This window comes from Callorhinus ursinus, unplaced genomic scaffold (genome assembly GCF_003265705.2).
Source record: "Callorhinus ursinus isolate GAN/ISIS: 27379988/994484 unplaced genomic scaffold, GSC_fseal_2.0 scaffold2, whole genome shotgun sequence".
Lineage (NCBI taxonomy): Eukaryota > Metazoa > Chordata > Mammalia > Carnivora > Otariidae > Callorhinus > Callorhinus ursinus.
The window spans coordinates 7,517,408-7,544,600 of NW_027397064.1; the positions used below are offsets into that span (position 1 = coordinate 7,517,408).

Consider the following 27,193-nt stretch of genomic DNA (forward strand, 5'->3'; position numbering starts at 1 on the left):
AGGTGCCAAGGGACAAGAAGATACCATGAGTAATATTTTCTTTCCATGTGTCCCAGGACCTCCCTGCCTCACCCTAGAACTGGCCCTGCTGTCCCCTAATTGATTTTTCAGTTTATCAGTTCTCTGTTATGTTTCTTACTTTCTCCTACTTGATTTCTGTCTCTTAACTATTAATATGACTTTCTGTATGCCTCTTCTGTATTGATTTTTGTCTTTCTATCCATTTTTCTCATCTCAAGCATTCCAATCATCACCAAAGTTCTCCTCTTGTGCCACTGCCCCCCACTCCAAGTCCCTCCAGTTGTCACTTCTTTTCTAAAAGTCCTTCACCAGAGCTTCCGTACTTGCAAATCTGACCAGCAGCATCACGCATGGTTTCCATGGTTCTGTTACAATTTCTGAAAAGCAAGCTGCAACTTATTTCTTTTCACCAACTCCACAAAATGGTACTGTTTGGATTCCATGTCAATTTACCTAAAACCCATGTTGTTCATGTACTTTGTCATTTGGTGTTCTTTGGTTCACTTTTTAAATATTTTCTCTCCTTGCATTCTTTCCTTGGGGACATGCCCTTCATCAAAGAGCTCATCTCTCTTTCCCCCTTGCATCTCACATGACTTAGAAGCAGCCATAGTCTGTGCACAAGGCTGTGGGTCTTGGGTGTTGTTAGGGTCAGGGAGGTGGTTAGTATCAGAGAACAAAGGAAAGCTTTTACTCTCATAGAAGAACAAAGATAGAATTAGAAAATTGGTAAGATAAGTAATAATTACTTTCTCCATCACAGGGCAAAGGGCTGGGTGTGACTTCTTTTGTGTCTCCATTATTCACTTGGATGGGTGCTTGTTCACAGGACTCTGAGGATTAAAAAAGACCACAGCTGAGACCCAGCAGAGCCCTCCTTGTTCTGCCTATTTGCCTATCACCCGACTTCTCTTTTCTTCTCATGTTTCTACTTATAGCTTGTCTGCATATACTGCCACCTTAACCTTCACCCCATGAAAGTGTTGGTGCTTCAGTAACTCTGTGATCAAGCTCTCCTTGACTTCTTTTGACTTTTCTTTCTGTCTCTCTTCCCTGATGAGGCACTGCAACTTTTTACCCTTTGTCTCTTTGTTTGTCCTTCCTAACTTTTCTTTTTCTTTTTTTTTTAACAAAAGAAAATGAAATTTAATATGCATACATACAGAGAATCCATACAGACATGGAATTCCAAACACAATGAGGAAACATGAAGCTTATATGAGCTTAGGAGAGGGATAGGGGCCTGAGGATACAGAGGGGAGAAAAGTCATTAGCAAGAAGGTCAAAGGAGATGTTTGGAAAAACATATAACATGGTTCTATTATACAGATAAGTTCCTTCTTAGGTAAAGGGAAGTCTCTATTAATACTTCGCTTCCTGATATAGGCTCTCCTTTCCAGTATATATTAAGGCAGTTATGGGGGAGGCAGAGCACCTTTCCTGTATCTGTTGGGTTTTTATTTTAACTCAAAATAATCTTTATGCTTAAATGGCACATTTTAGGGTGGTCTGCCCTGGGCCCCTGCACTTGAATGTATACTGTGAAGTTTTCTTTTTCTTTTTTGTTCAAATTTGGGTATCTTCAAACTTAATATCCAGTTTCTTCCCATTTGCTGAGGCCGTAGCAAACTGATACTACTATAAGCATGTCCTGATTTTCTCTGCCTTGCCCCTTAGCCAGAAACCATCTTTTTTTTCTTTAAATTTCTATAGCGTGTATCCATGTCTCTCATAGCCATATTTCTTATTTTGTTTTGTATTTTATTTGTCTGTGTACTCATTTAATTTTCTTAGCAGCTTTTGAAGATCTTAAAGTCAAAATCCATTTTCAGCCCCTGGCACTGCAACTTTTCTGTCAATAAGAGGTATTCCAACATTGAGAAAATGAAAAATATTTTATATATTTTCCATTACATGTAGGCAAATATTGCTCTTTCAGTTAAACAGTACAAATTAGCTTATCTATCATTTTTATCAGCAGGAAAATTGCAGAAGTTGGCAATTTCTGATCTCACCCAATACCAGCTTTAAATCCAGTAAAAAATAAGTAGGCTTGTGGAAGCTAGCACTTCCTAACTTTTCTTCCTCTAGGTCTCTCCCATCAATATATCAAGCTCCATTCCTGCCTTCTCTGTATCTGCATGAGTTTCCCCTTCTTTGTTAATAGATGTTTCCTTGAGTTGGGCACGACTCCATTCTCTGCCACCAACAAGGACCCCTTAGCCCCTCTAAACTCATGCAAACCCAGTCAGTCTTACCTGCTGGCTCAGATTCTTGGGCACACTCCTCATTTGCTTGTTGGATTTCTAGTGCATCATTTTTGTCACTGGTTGTATCTGTTCTGTTTGCATTTATCTGTTCTGGTTCACAGAGGTTCTCCAAGAGTCTATTTTCAGGTGGGGTTGTACCTAAACCATGTTTTAATTCATAGATATTTTATTTGCCCTTTGCATCAATCAGGGTACAACAGGAAAATACAAATCACTCTAAGCTTTTACAGCACAGGGAATTTCATCCAGGAGGTTGGTTATGCAGTTGATGGAAGAGTTGAGAAGTCCAAATAGAAGAATGCAGTAACCGGAAAATTACTTAACAGGAAACTGTGGGAGGGACTGAGGGTGGGCCCAGAGGTCAGGGTCACTGGGTGGATAGAAGTTGGCCTATGGCTGGCCTGCTTGGTGGGAAGTGGTATCATGGATGAGATGCAGCCACACTCAGAATTGTGGACAAAGGCAGTGATGGGGAAATATCCAGCTTCTCCCTTTTTCCCACTCTCCGATCTCTTGTTAGGGTCCCATGTCAGGAACCCAGCAGGAAGCCAGCAACAAAGGGAGCTAGCAAGTAGGTCCACAGAGGCCAGTGGCCAGAGATAGAGGGCAGAGCAGAACAGGGGAAGGTAAGGAATGAATCCCAGGGCAAACACCCCAGAACTTCCTTACAGAAATTGCATTAGTAAAGACAGAGATTCTGGGCAATCAGTGATACAAAAAAGCAGCCCTCCACCTCCCAGCACATTCCAGAATGGGACAAGAACACAAAGGATCAGAATACATTCAACAGGAACAGACCATGGTAAGATGAGGACCCTGGGCATGACCAGGTCAGGCTTCGATATGAGTTTTCACCAGTTCCTAGGGGAAGAAATTGAAAGTTCATTTCAAAAATTAAAGTATGGTCTGTGCCATTCTCCCCTAGTTCCCTTTTTATAAAGCAAGAGTTGAAGATCCCCTCCAGGTAACCATACAGAGACCATGTGGACTTGGTAGATCCCACACAACACTTGCAGTCAAACCCCAACTGGCAGAGTGGAGGACTGGGGTCAGCTGCAATCCTGGCTAAGAGGACCTTGGCCAGGCCATCTCACTGCATGTCCCACACAAGGTACTTGAGTTAACTGGTGATGGCTTATCCTGACTCCCATGGCCATAGTGAAGCTGCCTTTGTCCCCAGAGCTGCCCCTGACCAGTGGACTTACTTAGTTCCTACAAAGTCCTGCTGACTCGTCCCCACCTCCTCTTCCTCTACACCCTCCCTCTACACATCTGTTCAGTCTGTCTCATTGGCCTTTCCTTGAGGATTCCATGTGCGATTCTCCTCTATGTCCTCCCATTCTTGGTATTCTTTTTTCTGTATCTTTCTCTGCATATATTTCCCAATTTTTGTCTCATGCTTCTGTCTTTTCCATTAGATTCCCGGAGTGGCAGTACAGGGTTAAGAATGCAGCCTCTGTCACAGCCAAAAGGTAGAAACAACCCATCACTAACTGATGAATGAATAAGCAACATGTAATAAATATATCCATACAAGGGAATGCTCTCCACTAACAAAAAGGAATAAGGAACTGATTCATGTGACAAAATAGATGAACCTTGAAAATACTGTGCTGTGTGAAAGAAGCCAGACATGAAGGGAGTGTTTATATGATTCATTTTACATGAAATGTCTGGAATAGGTAAATCCAAAGAGACAGAAACTAGATTACTGTTTGCCAGAGGCTTGGCAAGAGGGGCACAGGGAGTGAAATGGAGCTTCCTTCTGAGGTGATTGGAATGTTCTGGAACTAGACAGAGGTAGTGGTTGCACAACATTGTGAATGGACCAGATATCATTAACTGTACACTTTAAAATGGTTAATTTTATGTTATGTGAATTTTTACTTCCATTAACACACGCGCGCGCGCGCGCGCACACACACACACACACACACACACACACACACACACACACACAGGCTCTGGGTTCAGAATGCCTGGGTTCACCCTTGCTCATCTGACCCCAGGCCAACTACACACACACTGTTTCCAGATTTCAGTTTCCTTATCTGCAAAATGGGCATAAAAACAGTGCTAATCTCCAATGGCAGCCTGAGCACTAAACCTACAACTACCTGCACAAATGTTCAACCAGTGAGATATTAATAACACAGCTATTTCTATTGGGTCTTTTAATCCTTTCTTCTTTTTCATTTCCCTCCTTCTCTTTCTCAAAGTACCCACTTCCTCCCCTCCATCTTTCTACCACTTCCTCTTTTCTCTCTCTATGTGACTGGCTTTCTCCTTAAATATCTGGGCTCTTGAAAAACATCTCCACATTTAAATCAGTCCTTCCTCCATCATTTGATGTTGGCCATGGGCCCAGGTTCTTAGCCCTTAAGAGTTTCACACTAATCTTCTCCTACCGGGACTTTTCTAAATCACAATTACTTCCTGGCAGTTAATCTGTTTAAATCTGGTTTATTGACACACTGAGTTTCTTTCCCTTTGCCTTGGTTATTGGGCCAATAGTCTCTTGTCATAGCTACTCCTCCAGGATTTGGGCTCTGCTTAGACCTTGATGCAAACACCCCTCCCTGCCTTTTCCTTGGTCCTTAACATTTCTTCCCTGATTCCCCAAATACACCCAGGACTCGGGCCTGAGTTCCCTTTCTCCTTTTCTTCTTTGTAGATGTGAATCAGTGTTTATCGGGTTGCAATCACCTTGCCCAAGCCTCAGTCGGATATTAGGACTCTTGTCCACCTCTTCTTCATCACTTTCTTGGTAATTAATTTTCTCTTGGATTGCTAAGGAGAGGGAGACGGAAGGAAACAATTAGGGATCCCATCAGAGACCAGACACAACATCTCAAAATTACACAGTTAGCAACTCCCATCCCTCAGGTCACTCGAGCTCAGTGCCTCTGATCCTTCTTGTAAAGCTCCCCCATCATCCCTGGGATAGAAAAGAGAACTTCCAGCAAGAGAGTCTATGTTTCCCACACAGAAAGGAGCCACTCCAATGTAAGGATAAAGGAAACATCATGATCCCGTTACTCTTGTAGAAGAATTTGTGGATGGCCAGGAAAAGCATATATCAAAGTAAATAATAGATGTGAAATGTGTTTCTGAACCATTCAAACTGAAAGAAAGAAATAGGGATTACCTCCAGAGAAGAGCTAGGCTCACAGAGAGATCCATGGGTATGAAAGAGAAAGCCCATCTGCTCTAGAGATGCTGCTAGACCAGAGGAGGTTTGGGGCAGGGAAGGTGAGTGCTTCTCAAAGAGACAAAGCAGAGGACACCTGGAGGAACAAGACAGACCTCCCAGGGGCCAGATGCCAGGGACAAAGGGACACTCTGCAGCTCTGAGCAGGGAGCACAGATAGCTGTGCTGGAGGACCACCCCACAGGCCTGCCCCAGGGGTGGGGAGGCCCCCAATCAGGGGAGGGAGGGACACCAGCCCAGCGCTCCTGCCGGTAGGTGACCCAGCACACACGGGAAGAAGGAAATAAACCATGAAGCCTGGAGGGGTGGGGAGGTGGTGTCTGTGGGGAGTCCAGGGAGGAGGGGACACCACGGAGGTAGGGAATCTGCTGCTCCAGGGCCCATGGAGGGAGCTCCTCCTGGGGCTGGGCCCGCAGGGGTGAGTTGCATGGGACAGTGGGAGCCAGGTGTGCTTTGTCATCCCAGACCTGGCCTCAGACTGTGGCAAAACCAGGTGGAGGATACAAGGAGAACAAAGGGAAAGGTGAAGGGGGCCTGTGTGTGTAGGTGGTCCCATGGGGGCTCAGGGGGCTCTGAGCATGGGATGAAGGTAGGGACCGAGCAGCAGGAGAGAGTGTGCACCCCAGACCACAGCCCCCAGATTCTTGGCTTTGGGTCACTGACCCACAGCTCCCATGGACAACAGTGTCTGGGAGGCAACAGCTGCTATATCCCCAGGGGCAGGTGGGCGGCCATGAGTGTAGGTGCAGGTCACCCCAGCTCGGGGAGCCCCAGAACCTAACACAGGTGATGTGGACACTGAACCTGGAAGGGGGGGGGTCACTGCAGTCCATGGAGAGAATCAGAGCGCCTGAGGTGTGGGCAGGACAGGTAACCGCCATTCCCTCTGTTCCCATGGCCCGGGACATCCTGGTTACAAATATAATCTTATCTTAATTGCCTTTATTCGATTTCCAACTGGACTGACTTGCTATAGACATTATTTTGTTCTTAATTAGATAAGGTTACTATTGACACAAGTCGACAAACCACATGCTTTATACCTGCTTTTTAATTTTTTCTGGTTTATAAAAACTGTTGATATCTCTTTATTGCCTATTAATAAAATTCCAATTGCTTAGCTTTATATCGTAGACTTCCTAAAATTTTCTTCAAATTTATCTGTCATGAATCAGCTCCACAGTCTGCTTCTCACTCTCTGAGAGAAACTGAATTTGTCTTTGAAGACACACTAGGTCCTTTCACACTCCATGCCTGATCCCATAGTGCTAACCCTCTTCAGGGCACGGGAACATTCTTCTTATGATGTCTCTATCCCTTATCTGGAGAACTCCACTGACACCAAACTGTGTTGGAATAAAAAGTTTCCTAGGCAAGTCAAAAAAAAAAAAGTGTATATATATTAAGAGCATTCTCTTAAACTCTTGCAGGCCTTAAAATAAACTAAAATAAAGTTATTTTAAAAAGAAAATAAAAATCATGCCTTCCCAGGAAAAAGTTGAGAATCAAACCTTTAGTTTTGTATAACACCTGGCAGAGCACTGGTTTTGTGATTATTTGAATAATGTTTGTTTCACCCCTTGTGGAGAAAGAGTTAACAAAACCAATTCTCCTTCTTTAAGGGTAAATGTGACCTTGGGTTAACTTTCTGGCTCATTACTCTGGAAACCTGATGAAGATGGTTTTTCTTCTACTAAAGCCAACATTGGCCTAGTTAAAACCTAGCTTAGCCCTAGTTTAGGGTCAAAAATGACTGGTAAATTGCATGTGGATGGGGAGGGACTATCGACAGACTACAAAGCGCACTTTGGTCTTCCTTCAAAGTGGTGAATCTTATGACTTGGCTTGTCCCTTGTAGGGTCCCTGAACGTTACGACTACAGCACTGTTATGTGACCTCTTGATACCCATGGGCATGGTGCCGCTAAGCCAGGGTGGATCCTACATCCACAGCCAAGCTGACACTTGAGGTGGGTAGTAGTCAACTTGGTGGACTGCTGTGTGGGTCTCCACAAGGAATCCCACAGAAGAGGAGCAACTGATGCTGCCCAGTTGGGATGCTGTGTTTCCTGTCATTTGTCCTTCTAAGTAAATCTGATGGCACTTTGGCTCTGGTTGTCCTATGAGTCTAAATGCCTAGTTAAGAAGACCTCTACTCTAGGTGAGTGTTGTACCATAGCCATTATACCATAAGCTTTGAGAACGTTCATGATTAGTGTTTTCTCTATTGTTATATCCCCACTGCCCCAGCACTGTGTGTGAAACATTGTAGGAGCTCAACATATACTTGTGCAAAAAAAAAAAAAAAAAAAGTTGGCCCTGGATATCAAAAGGTAGATAATAAACCTAATTACCATATTCGAAGCTCTTATAAATATGATTTAAATCAGGGTATTCTTGCACGTTGACCTCGCTGAACAATGCTTCCATAAGTGGCAAGTCAAATGTCTTCTCCAGTTCCTTGAGAACATTATACACCACTTTTTGTACAGGGACCAGGTTTCTACAAGAATCTTGACAATCCTTAAAAAATATTGAATGGAGAGAATATAAATACAGACTTCCAAGTTACAGAAGAGCCCTAGAAAGTGATTTTATGGGTAATGTCTTCCAATTTCCTTCCATAGGTATCTTCTCATATAAAGTTTTAGAATTTCTATTTATTTGTATAGATACTAAGTGAAACAAGTAAATCCTTCCTCCTTAAAAATAATCACTTGTGAAACAGATTTCCTCACCTTCATTTATATTAGATGTAAGTAAGTGCAATTTTGAAGAACAACAGTGTGTTCAAAGTTAAATGATATGTAGCCCTTTAAGAACCTGGTCAGATATTTTAGGAATAGACTAAGCGGTGATGAGCAGCTGTCCTGTTGCATGGACGACCTTACCCTTTCCCCAGGACTGACTTGGCCTGGAAGAACTCAAGGAAACCAGGTGACAGTTCTCCTCTTTTATGAATCTGGCCATAGAGAAAGCATATTCATCCGGCAAAGAGAAGACTTGAATCTCTGTATCTCCAGCAATGCCTATTGCTAAAATCAAACCCAAATTCCAAAAGTCCAGAAATACCATAAAAAAAGACAGAGAAAAAGAAAAAACCCTAAAAACTGAAAACTGCTAGCAAAAGAATAATAATAATCAATTCCCAAATTTTGTCCTAACAGGACATCAGTTCCCTGTAGGTTTTAATGTTCTCAGATCTAAGCACTCAAACTGATGTCCATTGAAATGATATGTGTTGAGAGATGAACCATGAGAGACTATGGACTCTGAGAAACAAACAGAGTTTTAGAGGGGAGGGGGGGAGGGGGGATTGGTTAGCCCGGTGACGGGTATTATGGAAGGCACGTACTGCATGGAGCACTGGGTGTTAAACGAAAACAATGGATCGTGGATCACATCAAAAACTAATGATGTATTGTATGGTGACTAACATAACATAATAAAATTTTTAAAAAATGATATGTGTTAATTGTTATTTTATTAAATTAACTCATATAAGTTATACATCAATTCATTAAAATTACCTTTAATTCTCAGTTTATGTTATATTCTACACATTCCTACAAAGCATTATATACATCTATAGAGCACTCCTGCTTCAGATTCAGCTCACTTGATAGGCTATTCAGCCCAACTCCAGGGGGCAGCACAGAGCACCATTCCTTCAGAGAGAAGCAGGATAGTCCCTGGTGACAACTGATTCTCCTTTTCCTTTTTACCTTACAGGAACACTTGCAATAATATTTGAAAAAGTCCCCACTCATAGGAGACTCCTCAATCGGTTAGTTGTGCTTGATGTTTGGGTCCAGGATATCAAAATATAACTTCATTTGGGGCCAGTTTACCAGATCCTGACAGAAAAAACATCACTTACATCATACATTTTATTGGTGATGAGTTCACGGTCCCGGAGGCACTCAAAGAAAGGAAATGGCTTTTTTATTGCATTTGAAATCTCCACCTTGTGTCTTTTGAAGTGTTTGAATAGAGTCTCATAGATAAGTCTGTCATCAATGTTCTGGTCTTCTGTGGATGCCCTAGGAAGGAAGGATACCATGTGAAAATGGTCGTCCAGATTCCAAGATGCTTATGGAGGCTGTAAGATTTATATATGAAGAATAAGCTGGGAAAAACTAACATATATAAAGTACATAGTGCTGAGCAGAGACAGAAAAAATGGAATTGAAGTAATAAGCAAAGATATGCTGAAGAAAGCACGGAGGTTAAGAAAGGCTTAAATGTGGGACTGAGAAAGTCTATTCCAGTCTGTCTGGATCAAAGCCATTGTAAAGATACCTTCACATATCTGAAGTATTTTTATAATTAAAAAAATTTTAATTCAAACAAAATTGAGATGGAGTGAACAGAAGAATGAAAAGCAATGGAATAAACTATACTCCAATAAAACAATTTTGGAAAAAGGAAAGCAATGGGATAAAAGTCTAACCTTGAAAATACTTAACAACTAAGAGAAAAAAAAAATATCAGAAAGCTAAAACCAGCTCTCCCCCTATAGCTGTTAAGAGAAATGCCATCCTACATTATAAAATTAATTTATAAAGGATAAGATGTGGTTAATAGTGACATGAAACAGTATAAATTGATAATTTCACAAGAATATCAAACATTTTTCCTGGGACATCTGGTCCTACTTTGTGTTAATATAAATCTGTCTGTGTTATTGTTATATATAGTGAATATTTCAGGCATCTGAATTTCAGAAATCACTGATGTTTCCTGTGAAAGTAATTTTAAACCTGAGTCTCTAATTCCAATTTTTAGTTGATCATTTTATTGCTCTGATAATAATGTTTCAATCAACATCTTGTATTATGAAGACTTAGAAGCTTTCTTTGTCAAACCAGAAGAGAATTATTGCTACTTCCCAGTACTTAGTATGCCTCAGGGAATAATAACGTCAAATTATTGTGTCAAATTCCTGCAAAAGAAATGTTCCAGGTCAAAGATTGCAGATTGAAAAGAAACATTTGTCCTCTCTTTTATTGAAAGTCCTGCTAAAACGATAATAAAGAAATTGGATTCACAGTGACAAAGAGAATGGCGGGGCAATGAGCACAAGAGAGATTTCAACCAAAATCTATATGACAAAAGTGGTCAGAAGAGTGCTAATTGCTGTTGTAGGTGGAGGATGCTTCCAGAGGTCAGAAAAACAACTGGTATGCCCTGAAGAACCCTGAAGAGGCAGTAGAGATCACAAGTGAGACATGGTGCTGAAAACTTATATGTTATTTTTACAATGGAGAACAGAACAGTGCACCTCTAACCCCTCACCCTACAAGCTGATCACCTAGAGCCAGGCGGCCTCTCAAAGGCAAACATTGCTGACCTTTCTGTCACCATGTGTGAATTTTGCCTCTTACTGGGTTTCACATATGCGGAATAATACATCATGTATGCTTTGTGCCTGACATTTGCTCATCATCCATGCTGTTGGATGAATGGAAGTTTGTTCCTTTTTGTAGTGGAAGGTATTCCATTGTGTGGACCTACCACAATCTGCTTATTCATTTTCCTGTGATGGACATTTAGATTGATTCCAGTTTGGGACTTGTATGAATAAACCCGCTGTTCTTGTAGATGTCTTTTTATGGCATGATGTTTTCATTTCTCTTGGGTAATTAGGAGTGGATCATTGCCTGAGTATGTTTAGCCACTTTAGAATCTGCCAAACTGTTTTTCAAAGTCTATTAGAGATAGTTTTTCTAATTTTAGCAATTCGCATGAGTATGATGTGGGATCTCATATAGTTTTAATTTGCATTCCTTTAACAACTAATGATATTGAGCATGTTTTCATATGCTTATTGGCAATTCATGCATCTTTTGTAAAGTGTCTGTTCAAGTTTTTGACCCATTTATATTGTTTGGTTGTCTTTTACTACTTATTGATGTGTAGCAGTTTGTTTTATATTATGGAAAGAAGTGTTTTTGTTTAATCTGTGTATCACAAACATTTTCTTCCAGTCTGTGGTTTGCTTAAGCATGTGTTTTGATGAGGAGAAATTTTTAATTTTGAGGAAGCCAAATCCATCAATTCTTTTCTTCTGTGGTTTATACTTTAATAATAACTTTAATGTACTAAGAAATCTTTGCCTACCACAAGTTAATGAAAATATTCAAAAAGCAATTTGTAATGTAAGCATGGGTCTATTTCTGGATTTTCTATTCTGTACCACTGATCTATTTGTCTATCCTTATGCCAATAGCAAATTGGCTTGCACACTATAGTTTATAGAAAGTCTTGAAGTCAGGGAAAAATTGTCTTGGCTTTTCTAGGTCTTTTGGTATACCATATGTCTCTTAAAATCTATTTGTCACTTTCTACAAGAAAAGCCTTTTGGATTTTTAAACAGTTTGCATTGAACCTTCAGATAAATTGGTTACAACTGATATCTTAACAATATTGAGCTCCAATCTGTTAACATTGTATAGCTCTCCATTTATTTAGTTTTCCTTCTAGAAGTGTTTTCAGTAAAGAAGTCATACACATCTAGACTGGGGAATTTAAGAAACAAAACGATGAACATAGGGGAAGGAAGGAAAAATAAACTAAGATAAAAACAGAGAGGGAGGCAAACCATAGGAGACTCTTTAACTATAGGGAACAAACTGAGGGTTGCTGGAGGGAAGGTCAGTGGGGGGATGGGGTAATTGGGTGATGGACATTCAGGAGGGCACTTGATGTAATGAGCACTGGATGTTATATGCAATTGATGAATCACTAAATTCTACCCCTAATACTAATAATACACTATGTGTTAACTAAATTGAATAAAAAAAAAGAAGTCATACACATCTTTCATTAAACTTGTTCCTAACTAGAAACGGTGTTGTTTTTTAAGCTGGTATTGCCTTAAATGGTATTGTTTTTTAAATTGCTTGTTATAATTGGATGGGAATAAAACTGGTTTTTGAAAATATTAACCATGTATTTATAATCTTACTAAATTCTTGTATTCCAGTAATGTATTTGTAGATTTCTTTTGGATTTTATAGAAAATAAATAATCATGTCACCAGCAAGCAAAACTCCTTTTCTTTTTCCAACAATTGTTTCTTTTTCTTTTTTATTGTACTGGTTAGGAGTTTAGAGACAATGTTGAAGAAAAGTAGTGAGAGTGGACATTCTTGTCTTGTTTCCAATCTTAGAAAAAGAGCACTTAGTATCACCATTAAGTATGATGTTTGCTGTATACATTGTGTGTGTGTGTGTGTGTGTGTGTATTTTTAATGAGACTGAGGAAGTTACTGTCTATTCCTAGTTTGCTGAGAGTTTTCTCATGGACAGATGTTGAATATTATCAAGTGCATTTGCTGAGATATTTATATGATTTTCCTTCTTTATTCTTTAATTTAGTGAATCACATCAGTTGATTTCCAGAGCCTTCTCTCAAGTAGGAACAGATAACCACAAGTCAGCAGAGTTTTGAGAAAATTCTCAAATATCGGAAAGAACAACATACAAAAAGGAAAAAAAGTTATCCTAGGAGAAACAGAGATATTGTAGGAAGTGAGAAACTTTCAAAACCTCTAATATTTTTTAGAGATATTTGAGAATACACACTGTACCCTAGGATACAAAGAAAGAAAGTGATTATGGTCTTACATAATTTTTATATTGATTTTTGGAAATTTACTAAAATTTACTAAAATCGTTGTAAAATAAAGTTGAAGAAGTTTCCCAGAAAAGTAAGAGATTAAAAGGAAAAAAAAGTAAATTTGAAAGAAACTATAAGAGCATTAAGATAAATTTAGGTTGTCTGATAGCCACCTAATTGGAGTCTAGAAAGCTGTGCAAGGAAATTGCAGAGGAGGAATGTGTTAAGAGAATTACTTAAAAAGATACCACGGAGTAGAGGGACATGAATTTTTTTTTAAAGGGTACTTAGAGAAATGAATTTAAAAAGACATAAACCAAAGCACCTCGTTATGAAATAACAACACCTAAAAAACAAAGAGAAAAACTTAAAACTCCCAGTAAGAATCAAGAAACTAGTCAACTATGGAGGAATGATGGCAAGAATAACTTGAGAGTGACATCTCATCAGTAACAGAGACTGTAAAGCCAGCTCTTCAATACTCAATGCTAATCAAGACAACTTCAGATATGTAAGGCTCAGAAATTTTACTTTACAAACATCCATCTTGAGTGTTTTTCCTACAATTTTCTTTATTTCCTTTATGTATATAAAAAGTTTTAAAACTAAGTCACCTAGTATGGTTCTAGTTTATTTATTCATCTAATAAATAGATGTCTGATACTGAGCAACACACACCCACTCTTAAAAACATTTAATGGGGGGGTGCCTGGGTGGCTCAGTCAGTTAAGTGTCTGACTCTTCATTTTGCCTCAGGTCATGATCTCGGGGTCATGAGACAGAGTCCTGCTTTGGGCTCCGTGATGGGTATGAAGACTGCTTGAGATTCTCTTTCTCCTTCTCCCTCTGCCTCCCCACACTCACTCTCTCTCTTTAAAATAAAGAAATAAATCTTTAAAAAAATTCAATGTGTTGGATTCAGAAAAAGAGGCAAGTAATCCAATATTGAGGAAGATGTGAAAATTAGAAACCAGTGGATCTAATCCCAGAAACATTAAAAAGAAACCCAAGATGGCAGTCCAGCAGCAGCCCAAGGACATTCTCTGATTGGAACAAATGATGATTACAAGGTACAGATGAGTGCAATGAATGACAGTAATACCGTAAGGGATGGGAAGAAGGAATTGGGAATACTCCGTTACAAGGTATCTGTGCTACAGATGAAATGGTATAAAGTGTATACTGAAATCTCTAGGCAACCACTAAAAACATTTGAAAAGAAGTACAACTGATATGTTAATAGAAGAGACAAGATGGGATCATACAAAATGCTAACTTAAAACCAGACAAGGCAGAAAAAGAGAAGGAAAAGGAAACAAAGCAAATGCAAGGAATAAGGAACAATAACAAACATGGTAGATATTAATACAGTATATAAATAATTACATTCAGTGTGAATGGTCTAAATGCTAATATTTTAATGCTAAATATTAAAAGCAGAGATTTTGTGTGGGGGAACTAAGATGGCGGCATAGTAGGAGGACCCCAGGTTCATCTTGTCCCTCGAACACAACTAGATAATTATCAAATCATTCTGAATACCCAAGAAATCAACCTGAGGACTGACAGAACAAACTGCATGACTAGAGGGAGAGTAGAGGCCACACTGAGGAAGGTAGGAAGTGCAGAGACATGGTTTAGGAGAGATATAGATCATGGGTGCTGCGGAGGGGAGGGAGCCCTGGTTGCAGAGAAAGGTGAGAGAGAGAGGAGCACACAGGGATACACACAAGGAGAACACTTCCCCAAAGCCACTGGCTGGGAAAATGAGAAGGGCTGATTTTCGTGAGTTCTTACAACCAGCAGGGCTTGCAGACTGGAGTTTTAAATGTTGTTGGGCGTGGTGAGATAGAGCCCTGAGGGTGCTGCCTTGCTCCTGGAAGGAAGGCAGGGAAACAATCAGGATATCAAAGAAGAAATTTAAAAATACATGGAAAAGACAAAGACAAAGGGACACCTGGATGACTCAGTTGGTTGGGCGTCCAACTCTCAGGTCATGATCTGAGGATCATAAGATTAGCCCCGAGTTGGGCTCTGTGCTAGGCATGCGACCTGCATAAGATTCTCTCCCCTTCTCCCTCTGCCCCACCCCCCATGCTCATGGGCAGTCTCTCTCTCTCAAAAAAAAAAAATACATGGAAACAAATGAAAATGAAAGCACTACAGTCCAAAATCTTTGGGATGCAGCCAAAGCAGTCACAAGAGGGAAGCATATAGCAATACAGGTCTGCCTCAAGAAGCAAGAAAAATCTCAAATAAACAACCTAACCTTAAACCTAAAGGAGCTTGAAAAAGAACAACAAACAAAGCCTATGGCCAGCAGTAGAAAGGAAATAATAAAGATTAGAGCAGAAATAAATGATACAGAAACTAAAAAAACAATAGAACAGATCAATGAAACCAGGAGCTGGTTCTTTCAAAAAATTAATAAAATTGGTAAAGTCTTTTTTTTTTCAAATGTTTTATTTATTTATTCATGAGAGTCAGAGAGAGAGAGAGAGAGAGAGAGAGGCAGAGGCAGAGGGAGAGAGAGAAGCAGGCTCCCCGCAGAGCAGGGAGCCTGATGCAGGACTTGATCCCAGGACTCTGGGATCATGACCTGAGCCAAAGGCAGACGCTTAACCATCTGAGCCACCCAGGTGCCCTAAAATTGGTAAAGTCTTTACCAGACTTATCAAAAAGAAAATAGAAAGGACACAAATAAATAAAATCACAAAAAAGAGGCAAAATAACAACCAGCACCACAAAAATGTAAACAACTGTAAGAGAATATTATGAAAAACTACATACCAACAAATAGGGCAATTTGGAAGAAATTGGTAAATTCCTAGAAACATAAACTACCAAAATTGAAACAGGAAGAAATAGAAAACTTGAACAGATTGATTACTAACAAAGAAATTGAATCAGTAATCAAAAATCTCCCAACCAGCAAAAGTCCAGGGCCAGATGGCTTCACAGGTGAATTCTACTGAACATTTAGAGAAGAGTTAATACCTATTCTTCTCAAACTATTACAAAAAATAGAAATGGAAGGAAAACTTCCAAATTCATTCTATGAGACCAGCATCACCCTGATCCCAAATTCAAAGACTCCATTAAAAGAGAGAACTACAGGCCAATATCCCTGATGAACAACGGATGCAAAAATTCTCAATAAAATACTAGCAAATTGAATCCAACAGTACATTAAAAGAATCATTCACCATAACCAAGTGAGATTTATTACTGGGCTGCAAGGGTGGTTCAATATTTGCAAATCAGTGAATGTGATACACCACATTAATAAAACAAAGGGTAATAAACATATGATCCTTTCAATAGATGCAGAAAACGCATCTGACAAAGTACAACATCCATTCATAATAAAAACCCTCAGCAAAGTAGGGTTGGAAGGAACATACCTCGATATAATAAAGGTCATATACAAAAAACCTACAGCTAATATCATCCTTAAGGGGGAAAAACTGAGAGCTTTCCTTCTATAGTCAGGAACAAGACAGGGATGTCTACTCTAACCACTGTTACTTAATATAGTACTGCAAGTCCTAGCCACAGCAATCAGACAACAAAAAGAAATAAAACGTATCCAAATCAGCAGGGAAGAAGTCAAACTTTCACTATTTGCAAGATGACATGATACTCTATATAGAAAACCCAAAAGACTCCACCAAAAAATTGCTAGAACTGATAAATGAATTCTGTAAACTCACAGGATACAAAATCAACATACAGAAATCTGTTACATTTTTCTACACCAATAATGAAGCAGTGGAAAGAGAAATCAAGGAATCAGGCCCATTTACTATTGCACAAAAAACAATAAGATACCTACAGATAAACCTAACCAAAGAGGTAAAAGATCTGTACTCTGAAAACTATAAAACACTGATGAAAAAAATTGAAGAGGACACAAAGAAATGGAAAAACATTCCATGCTCACAGATTGGAAGAACAAACATTAAAATAGTCTATATTACCCAAAGCAATCTATACATTTAGTGCAATCCCTATCAAAATCCAAACAGCATTTTTCACAGAGCTAGAACAAACAATCCTAAAATTTGTATGGAACTACAAAAGACTCTGAATAGCCAAAGTAATGTTGAAAAAAAGGGTTCCCCTCAAAACTGAGGCATCACTATCTGGACTTCAAGTTATATTACAAAGCTGTAGTGATCAAGACAGTATGGTACTGACACAAAAACAGACACATAGATCAATGAAACAGAACAGAAAACCCAGAAATGAACCCACAACTATATGGTCAATTAATCTTTGACAAGGCAGAAAAGAATATCCAATGGGAAAAAGAATCCCTTCAACAAATGGTGGTGGGAAAACTGGATAGCAACATGCAAAATAATGAAACTGGACCACTCTCTTAGACCATACACAAAAATAAATTCAAAATGGACTAAAAACCTAAATGTGAGACAGAAAACCATTAAAATCCTAGAGGAGAACACGGGCAGTAACTTGTTTGACATTAGCCATGACAACTTCTTACTAAATATGTCTCCCGAGGCAAGGGAAACAAAAACAAAAATAAGCTATTTGGACTTCATCAAAATATATTTGCCAATGATGTATCTGATAAAGGGTTGGTATCCAAAATCTATAATGAACTTTTAAAACTCCACACCCAAAAAACAAATAATCCAGCTAAAAAATGGGCAGAAGATATGAATAGACCTTTTCCCAAGAAGGCCAACAGACACATGAAAAGATGTTCAACATACTCATCATCAGGGAAATACAAATCAAAACTACAGTGAGATATCACCTCACAGCCATCAGAATGGCTAAAATTAACAACACAGAAAACAACAGGTGTTGGCCAGGATGTGGAGTAAGGAGAACCCTCTTGCACTACTGGTTGGAATGCAGACTCGTGCATCCACTCTGGAAAATAGTATGGGGGTTCCTCAAAAAGTTAAAAACAGAACTACCCTACAATCCACAATTGCACTACCAGGTATTTAGCTAAAGAATACAAAAATACTATTTCGAAGGGATACATGCACCCTGATGTTTATAGCAGCATTATCAACAATAGCGAAATTATGGAAAGAACCCAAATGTCCATCAACTGATGAACGGATAAAGAAGATGTAATATATGCATATACACATACATGCAATGGAATATTACTCAGCCATTAAAAAAGAATGAAATCTTGTCATTTCAAACGTAATGGATGGAGTATTATGCTAAGCAAAATAAGTCAGTCAGAGAAAGACAAATACCATATGATTTCACGCATATGTGGAATTTAAGAAACAAAACAAATGAACATAGGGAGAGAAAAAAAGAGAGGAAAACCAAGAAACAGATTCTTAACTATAGAGAACAAACTGATAATTACCAGAGGGGAAGTGGGCAGAGGGATGGGTTAAATAGGTAATGGGTATTAAGGAGGGAACTTATTGTGATTGTATGTAAGTGATGAATCACTAAATATCTACACCTGAAACATGGTATGTTAATCATCTGGAATTTAAATAAAAATTTGGAAAAAGAAAAAAAAGCAGAGATTGACAAAGTAACTACAAAAACAAGACCTACCACATACTGTCACCAAGAAAGAACCCACAAATATAAAGACTCAGGTTAAGAATGGAGAAAGAGGTACCATGCTAACACTAACAAAACAAACAAACAAACAAAAAAGATGGAGTAGCTACATTATTTCCACACAAAAAAAACTTCAGAACAAGAAAAATTATCAAGGAGAAAGAGGGCATTTTGTATGATAAAGGGGTCATTTTCTACAACATATATCTTCCTAAACACACAGCATCATATTATGTAAGGTAAAAGTTGATAAACAGTAATAGAAATAGATGAATCTGTTACTGCAGTTGGATACATGAAAAGCCCCCCCTTTTTTTAGTAATTAATAGATCAAGCAGGTAGAGAAGCAATAAGAATGTAGTAGACCTGAATATCACTATCAATCAACTTGATCTATTTGACATTTTTGAAATATTCCATCCAACAGCAGCAGGATACACATATCCCTCAAGATTACGTGGAATAACAACCCTCACTAAAGGAGACCATGCTATAGGCCATAAAACACATCTTAACAAATTTAAAAGAATAGAAATCATAAAAAGTATGTTCTCAGACAACACAGGAATTAAACTACAAATCAATAACAGGAAGAGGTAGAAAATGCCCAGTATTTGGAGATTTAAAAATACACTTCTAAATAATGCCTGGGTCAAAGAAGAGGTCTCAAGAAAAATTAAGAAATATTTTGAACTAAAAAAAATGAGCATACAACTTATCAAAATTTGTGGGATGCAGGGGCACCTGGGTGGCTCAGTCAGTTAAGCATCTGACTTGATTTCAGCTCAGGTCATGATCTTAGGGTTGTGGGATTGAGCCCTGCATCAAGACTCTGTGCTGAGTGTGGAGCCTGCTTAAGATTCTCTCTCTCTCTGCCCCTCCCCCTATCCTGCTTGCTTGTGTGTGCATGCCCACACTCTCTGTCTCTCTCTTTCTCCAAAAAGAAAAAAAAAGTGGGATGCAGAAAAAGCAGGAATCAGAGAGAAATGCATTCCATTAAATGCATATATTAGAAAAGAAGAAAGATCTGGGGCTCCTGGGTAGCTCAGCCATTAAGCGTCTGCCTTCAGCTCAGGTCATGATCCCAGGGTCCTGGGATCGAGCTCTGCATTGGGCTCCCTGCTCCACAGGAAGCCTGCTTCTCCCTCTCCCACTCCCCCTGCTTGTTTTCCCTCTCTCTCTGTGTCTCTCCCTGTCAGAAAAAAAAAAAAAATCATAAAAAAAAAAAAAAAAGAAAAGAAGAAAGATCTAAAATCAGTAACCTATGTTTCTCCACGTAGGAAACTGGACAAGGAAGAACAATTTAAGCCTAAAGAAGTAGAAGTAAGAAAACAAAAATTAGAGCAGAAATCAATGAAATTGAAAATAGGAAATAAAAGAGAAAACTCCACAGAACCTAAAGCTGGTTCTTAGAAAAGATCTATAAAATTGATAACCTTCTACCTAGGTTAACCAAGAAAAAAAAGAGAGACAAAAGATACAAATTACCAATGTCGAAGTGAAAGTAGAATCATACAACTGATTCCAATGATATTAAAAGGACAACAAAAGAATACTATAAATAAATGTATTTCCACAAATTTGATGTTAAATAAAATGAACAAAATCCTAGAAAACCATAAACCCGCAAAACTCACACAAGGAGAGACAGGTCATTTGAATAGGCCTGTATCTACTTTTTAAAAAATTGAGTCAGTAATTAATAACTTTGAAAAAGCTAAGTACTAGGTTCAGGTGTTTTCACTGTGTAATCCTACAAAACATTAAGGAAGAAATGATGCCAATTTGCCACAGTCTTGTCCAGAAAATAGAAACAGAGGGAACACTTCTTAATTCCTTCAATAAGCCCAGCATTATCATAATATCAAAAGCAGATAAAGACAACAAACAATGAATCATGGAACACTACATCAAAAACTAATGATGTAATGTATGGTGATTTAACATAACAATAAAAAAATTAAAGAAAAAAAGCAGATAAAGACAAACTATAGACGAATATCTCTCAGAATATATATACAAAAGTCTTCAAGAAAATATTAGCAAATCTCATCCAACAATGTAAAAAAATTATACATCATGATCAAGTGGAACGTATTCTAGATATGCAAGTCTCCATTCAATATTCAGAATCAATCAGTGTAATCTACCATGTCAGCAGGCTAAAGAAGAAAATCTGAATGATACCAATTGATGCAGAAAAGTCACTTGACAAAATCCAACACCCATTCATGTAAAAACTCTCAGCAAACTAAAAATAGAGAGGAACTTCTTCAACTTGAGGATGAACATCTTCAAAAAACCCTCTAGCTAATGTTATACTACAGAGAACTGTACAGTTTCCCCTAAGATCAGGAACATGGCAAAGATGTCCCCTTTTACTACTCCTAGTCAACATCTTACTAGAAGGCATAGTTAGTGCAAAAAAACCCAAAAACAAACAAACAAACCCAAAAAAGTTAACATTAGAATTTGGGAAGGAAGAAATAAAATTGTTTTTATTTGCAGATTAAATAATTGTCTATGTAGAAAATCTCAAATAATTACCAAAAAAAAAAATCTCCTTGAACTAATAGGTAACTATGGCAAGGTCATTGGACACAAGGTTAATATACAATGATCTATTGATTTTGTATATACCAGCACTGAAAAATTAGAATTTGAAATAAAATAAAACACTACCATTTACAATAGCACAAAAAATGTGAAATACTTAGGTATTAATCTAACAAAATATGTACAGGGTCTATATGCAGAAAATTATTCTAGAAATCGCAGGTTCACTGAAATCAGACTCTATAAAACCCTATGAAATGCTAAAAAATAGAATAAAAAGAAAACATAGCTTGCATTTTTTTGAGAGAAAAAACAAGGAAAACAATAGGACAGGAGTTCTAAAAGTTAAAACAGAGGGGCGCCTGGGTGGCTCAGTCGTTAATCGGCTGCCTTCGGCTCAGGTCATGATCCCAGGGTCCTGGGATCGAGCCCCGCATTGGGCTCCCTGCTCAGCGGGAAGCCTGCTTCTCCCTCTCCCACTCCCCCTGCTTGTGTTCCCTCTCTCACTGTCTCTGTCAAATAAATAAATTAAAAATCTTAAAAAAAAGTTAAAACAGAAAAAATACACATATGAAAATATACTATTTAAAATATTAAATGGAAATGCAAAAAAGACGATATTGAAAGGCACAGATGAAAAATGGAATCCAAGAAGAGACACAAAAAAGACAAAGTGACACAAAACTTGTTAAAATCAAAGATAGGGAAATTATGGTATTCAAATGTAAACAAAATAAAAAATAAGGGTATTCATAACCATATCAAAGTAAAATCAAGAAACAGATAATGGAACAAATGTTTTATGCACGTTGAAAAACATTTCACCTCCAGTTTTTGACTCTTCACATATTCAAAAAATGATCAAAAAATACATGCTCTGGAGGCTCCTGGGTGGCTCAGTTGGTTAAGCATCCGACTCTTGATTTTCGCTCAGGTCATGATCTCAGGGTAGTAGGACTGAGCCTTGAGTAGGGCTCTGTGCTCACCAGGGAGTCTGCTTGAGATTTTATCTCTCCTTCTCCCTCTGCCCCTCCCCCCAGCTCTTTCTCTCTCTCTCATAATAAATAAATAAAATATTTGAAAAGTATACAGGCTTCGGATAAATTAGCAAGAATAATTTATCATTTGATCTTGTGACCTAAAAACAAGGAACACACCATTTTTCCCCAGTCTGTGAAATGTGTATCATTCTGAATCATAATCTTGGCCACAAAAGAAGTCTCAATAAATTACAAGTAGATGCTGAACAGGCTGCAGGTTAAAGAAAATAAACCATCCAGAGATTTTACAAAAGAAAACAACAAGTAATGTGTTGGATCAAAGATAAGATAGACCTTGTGGTTAGAACTACTTCAGAAATAGAGGAAGAGCAATATTCCATTGTAAATATTCACCACATCTTATTTATCCATTCATTTATCAATGGACACTTGGGCTGCTTCCATATCTTGACTATTATAAATAATGCTGCAATAAACGTAGGGGTGCATTTATCTTTTTGAATTAGTGTTTTTGTTTTCTTTGTGTAAGTAGTAGTGGAATTACTGGATCATGTGGTATTTCTATTTTTAATTTTTAAAAGAATGAGATCTTGCCACTCATGAAAACATGAGTGAGCCTAGACAGTATTATGCTAAGTGAAATAAGTCAGACAGAAAAATACAAGTACCAAATGATTTCACTTACACGTGGAATCTAAAAAACAAAACAAAACAAAAATCAGACTTTTAAATTCAGAGAACAAACTGGTGGTTGCCAGAGGGAGGTAGGTGATGGAATGGGTGAAATAGGTAAAGGGGATTAAGAGGTACAAACTTCCAGTTATAAAATAAATAAGTCACAGGGAGGAAAAGTACAGCAAAGGGAATACAGTCAGTAATATTGTAATACTGTTATATGGTAACAACACATGACGACTAAACTTATCGTGATGAACCCTGAGTAATGTATAGAATTGTTGAATCAATACACCGTATACCTGAAACTAATATAAAATTGTATGTTAATTATACTTCAATTAATAAAAAGATCAATAATAAAAAAATTTTAGCCTAAAAATCATGAAACCATCATACTAAGGAAAAAAAAGAGGAAGAAAAGTTAAATAATGAAATGAGTAAAGATGGTTCAACATTAGGAAATCTCTTTAAATAATTTAGTACATCAACACACAAAAGGAGGAAAAAAGCATATAAATATATCCGTAAATTATTTTAAAAGGGAATTAGTAAGACCCCCAAACCTGAAAACAGCTTGACTGTCCATTCAGCTGAATGGTTGCAGAGATTATGGCAAACCCATACTGTTGGAATAGTACGTAGTTATTTATTTCTAGTAATTTGGATGGAAGGGCGTAGTTTTATTGATAAATAAAAACATCAAGTTCAGATTAATATATTATGACTCCATTTTTATACAAATCAAAGTACTAAAAATCTTGCATTTGTGTGTAAAGTTTGGGGGAGGAAATACCCCAAGTTGTTAACATTGGCTTAGTGAAGAGTGTCAGGGTTCCACCCAAGTCCCTTCAGATCCTTCTTTCCTGTTTTTTTTGGTAACATCAGAGGAAATACGAATAATAGAGCCAACAAAGCAAGACTTTATAAAGAGTAAGTATATTTTATACTCTCATAGCTTACGAGATAATATTGTGTCTATAAAACAACCAGGAAATTTAGGAATTTAAAAGTTGAGTTTTCAAATGAAAAAATAAAGGTAGGCAAAAGAATTAAATATTTAGGAATAAATTTAACAAAAAGCAAGTCTTACATGCTGAAAACTACAGAGCATTGCTAAAAAAAATTAAAGATCAGGGGCGCCTGGGTGGCTCAGTCGGTTAAGTGTGCCTTCAACTCAGGTCATGATCCCAGGGTCCTGGGGTTGAACCCTGTGTGAGGCTCCCTGCTCATCAGGGAGTCTGCCTCTTCCTCTCCTTCTGCCCCTCCCCACCTTGTGTGCTCTTTCTCTCTCTCTCAAATAAATAAAGTGTTCTAAAAAATTAAAGATCAAAATAAATAGAAACAATCCATGTTCATGGATTGGAAAACTCAATATTTTTAAGATAGCAATTCTCTCCTAATTGATCTATAGATTCGGTGAAATTCCTATCAAAATCCCAGCAAGATTTTTTTCCAGGAACTGAGAAGTTGATCCAAAAATTTATGTGAAAATACAAAGGATACAGAATAGCCAAAATGGTCTTGAGGAACAGAGTTGAAGGATTTATACTTCCTGAATTCAAGACTTATCATAAAGCTACATTAATCAAGACAGTTACAGCACTAGCATAAAAATAGATACATTGATCAATGGACTAGAATTGAGAGTGAAAAATAAACCCTTATAATTGATTTTCGAAGTACCAAGGCAATTCAATGAGAAAAGTCTTTTTGACAAAAAGTGCTACGACATTTAAATATCCACATACAGCAAGATTAATTTATACCCTCACCTCACACCTAGACAAAAATCAACTCAAAAGGTATCATAGATCTAAATATAAGAGCCAAATTCAGAGGCATGCATCTTATGCAGTCACACAAGGCCCTGTATTTGGTTTAATGCCTTGCTTTCACTGTTATGAAATTCATAATGATTTTTGAACAAGGGTCCCTCCACTTTCATTTTTCACTGGGTCCCACAGATTATGTAGTATCCTGTGTACAAGAGATAATGATAAAGCTTTCCAAAGAATAGATAGAAAATTTGGGGATTTGGGGTTAGACTAAAAGGTAGCTACAATATCAAAAAGCATGATCCAGGGGAGCCTGGGTGGCTCAGTGGGTTAAGCATCCGCTTTCAGCTCAGGTCATGATCCCAGGGTCCTGGGATCAAGCCCTTAGTCGGGCTCTCTGCTCAGTGGGGAGTCTGCTTCTCCCTCTCCTTCTGTGATCTCTCTCACTCTTACTCATCGCTCAAATAAATAAATAAATAAATAAAATCTTAAAAAAAAACCCCAAAAGCATTATCCACAAAAGAATAAATTGATAAATTGGAGTTCAAATAATTTAAGTCCTTTGTGCTTCAAAAGACACCATTAAGAAAATAAAAGGCTAGTCTCAGAGTGGGAGAAAATATTAGCCAATCATATTTCTAATGAATGACTCGTACACAGATATATTAAGAATTCCTACAACTCAATAGACAAACAACCCAATTAAATGATTGGCTAGCGATTTGAATAGCTTTTTCTTCAAAAAGATATATGGAAGGTAACAAACACATAACAAGATGCCCAACATCATTAGTCACTAGGAAAAAGCAAATTAAAACCAAAATGAGTTACCAATGTATACTTACTGGATTGGCTATAATCAAAGATATAGTTAGCGAGATTGTGGAAAAACTGGAACCCTTACACACTGCTCATGAGCATCTTTGGAAACACTGTAAGATAGGTTTTTAAAAAGTTAAGCATAACATTACCATATGACCCCAAAATTCCACTCCTAGGTATCAACCTAGAAATGAAAACCTGTTCACACAGATAGGTAAATATTCATGGAAGCCTTTTCCATAATAGCCAAGAAGTGGAAAAAATCCAAGTGTCCATTAACAGGTAAATGGATAAATAAAATGTGGTAGATCCATCCAATGGAGTATTACTCAGCAATAACAAGGAACAAAACATGAACACACGCTACAACATGGATGAACCTCAAGAATATTATGCTCAGTGAAAAAAGTCAGATGTGCAAGACCACATATGATATGATTCCATCTATATGAAATGTCCAGAAAAAATGAATCTACAGAGACAGAAAGGAGATTAGTAGTTACCTGGGGCTGGGGGGTAGGAATAGGGACTGACTACAAACCACCATGAGCAAACTCTGTGAGGTAATGACATGTTCTAAACTTGGATTGTGGTGATGGTTGCCGAACTCTGTAAATTTGCTAAAAATCATTGCATTGTACACTTAAAACAGGTGAATTTTACAGTATGTAAATTATACCTCATTAAAACTGTTGTAAAAAATAAAAAAAGTAGGCATGTTAACAGTTGAATAGACTCAGTCAAAAAGTTAGTTAGTTACATTTTTTTCTGGAATGTAAGAAAAAGGATGTGGAAACCATGAAAAAAATAAGATATATTGTATAATCTGATGTTTTGACATTCTGCCAATGGGAATTTTAGAAGGAGAGGAGAAAGAATGAGACCAAAAAAATCAGATAAAAAGAGGAAAAACAATTTTCAGAATGCAAGCTAGAACTTTTTAGAAAAGTTTTTGTTTAAATTCCAGCTAGTTAACATACATTAGTTTCAGGTGTAGAATTTGGTGATTCAGCCCTTTCATACAACGCCCAGGGCTCATCACGACAAATGCCCTCCTTAAGCCCCTTCACCTAGTTACCCCATCCTCCCCCTGCTTAACCACCAGTTTGTTCTTTACACTCAAGAGCCTGTTTCTTGGTTTTCCTCTCCCTTTATCCCCACCCCATGTCCATTTCTTTTGCTTCTTAAATTCCACATATGAGTGAAATCATACGATTTGTCTTCCTCTGTGCATTATCAACAACAGCCAGATTGTGGAAAGAGCCCAAATGTCCATCTTCTGAGGAATGGATAAAGAAGGTGTGACATATATAAAGGAATATTACTCAGCCATAAAAAAAAACCCAATAAAATCTTGCCATTTGCTACAACATGAATGGAGCTATTATGCCAGATGAAATAAGTCAGTCAGAGAAAGCTAGAACTTTAATATTAAAAAGGCTCCTCAAGGGCAGAAAATGAATATTTAAAACCCATACCTAGATGTATTATGGTGAAATCTAGAACGTCAAGGATAACAAACAAATCATAATCATTCCAGAAAGAAAAGCAGCTCACCCACAAGGAGTGAAAATCTGATGGAAGTTGGAATTTTCATATGCAACACTGAATGCAGGAAAACAATGAAACAATGGAACAATGAAAAAAAGTCCAAAGTTTT

At 37.8% G+C, this 27,193-nt stretch overlaps 1 protein-coding gene across 12 annotated transcripts in view; it reads right to left on the reverse strand.

The window, feature by feature from the left end:
- SP100 (SP100 nuclear antigen) overlaps positions 1–27,193 on the reverse strand; it is a 96,390-nt gene that overhangs the window by 55,469 nt on the left and 13,728 nt on the right. For 11 of the 12 annotated variants that reach the window (XR_012373773.1, XR_012373770.1, XR_012373767.1 and 8 more), the window contains exons 2-7: positions 9,382–9,544; positions 7,856–8,024; positions 4,998–5,081; positions 3,090–3,152; positions 2,280–2,429; positions 771–854 (exon numbers count right to left, since the gene is read on the reverse strand). Coding sequence is in view for 8 of the 12 variants with exons in the window: in XM_025890031.2 (XP_025745816.1) it covers positions 771–854; positions 2,280–2,429; positions 3,090–3,152; positions 4,998–5,081; positions 7,856–8,024; positions 9,382–9,544 (713 nt within the window). In the remaining 4 variants the exon portion in view is untranslated. The remainder of the gene's footprint in view (positions 1–770; positions 855–2,279; positions 2,430–3,089; positions 3,153–4,997; positions 5,082–7,855; positions 8,025–9,381; positions 9,545–27,193) is intronic. The other variant, XM_073877453.1, reaches the window with a different exon arrangement.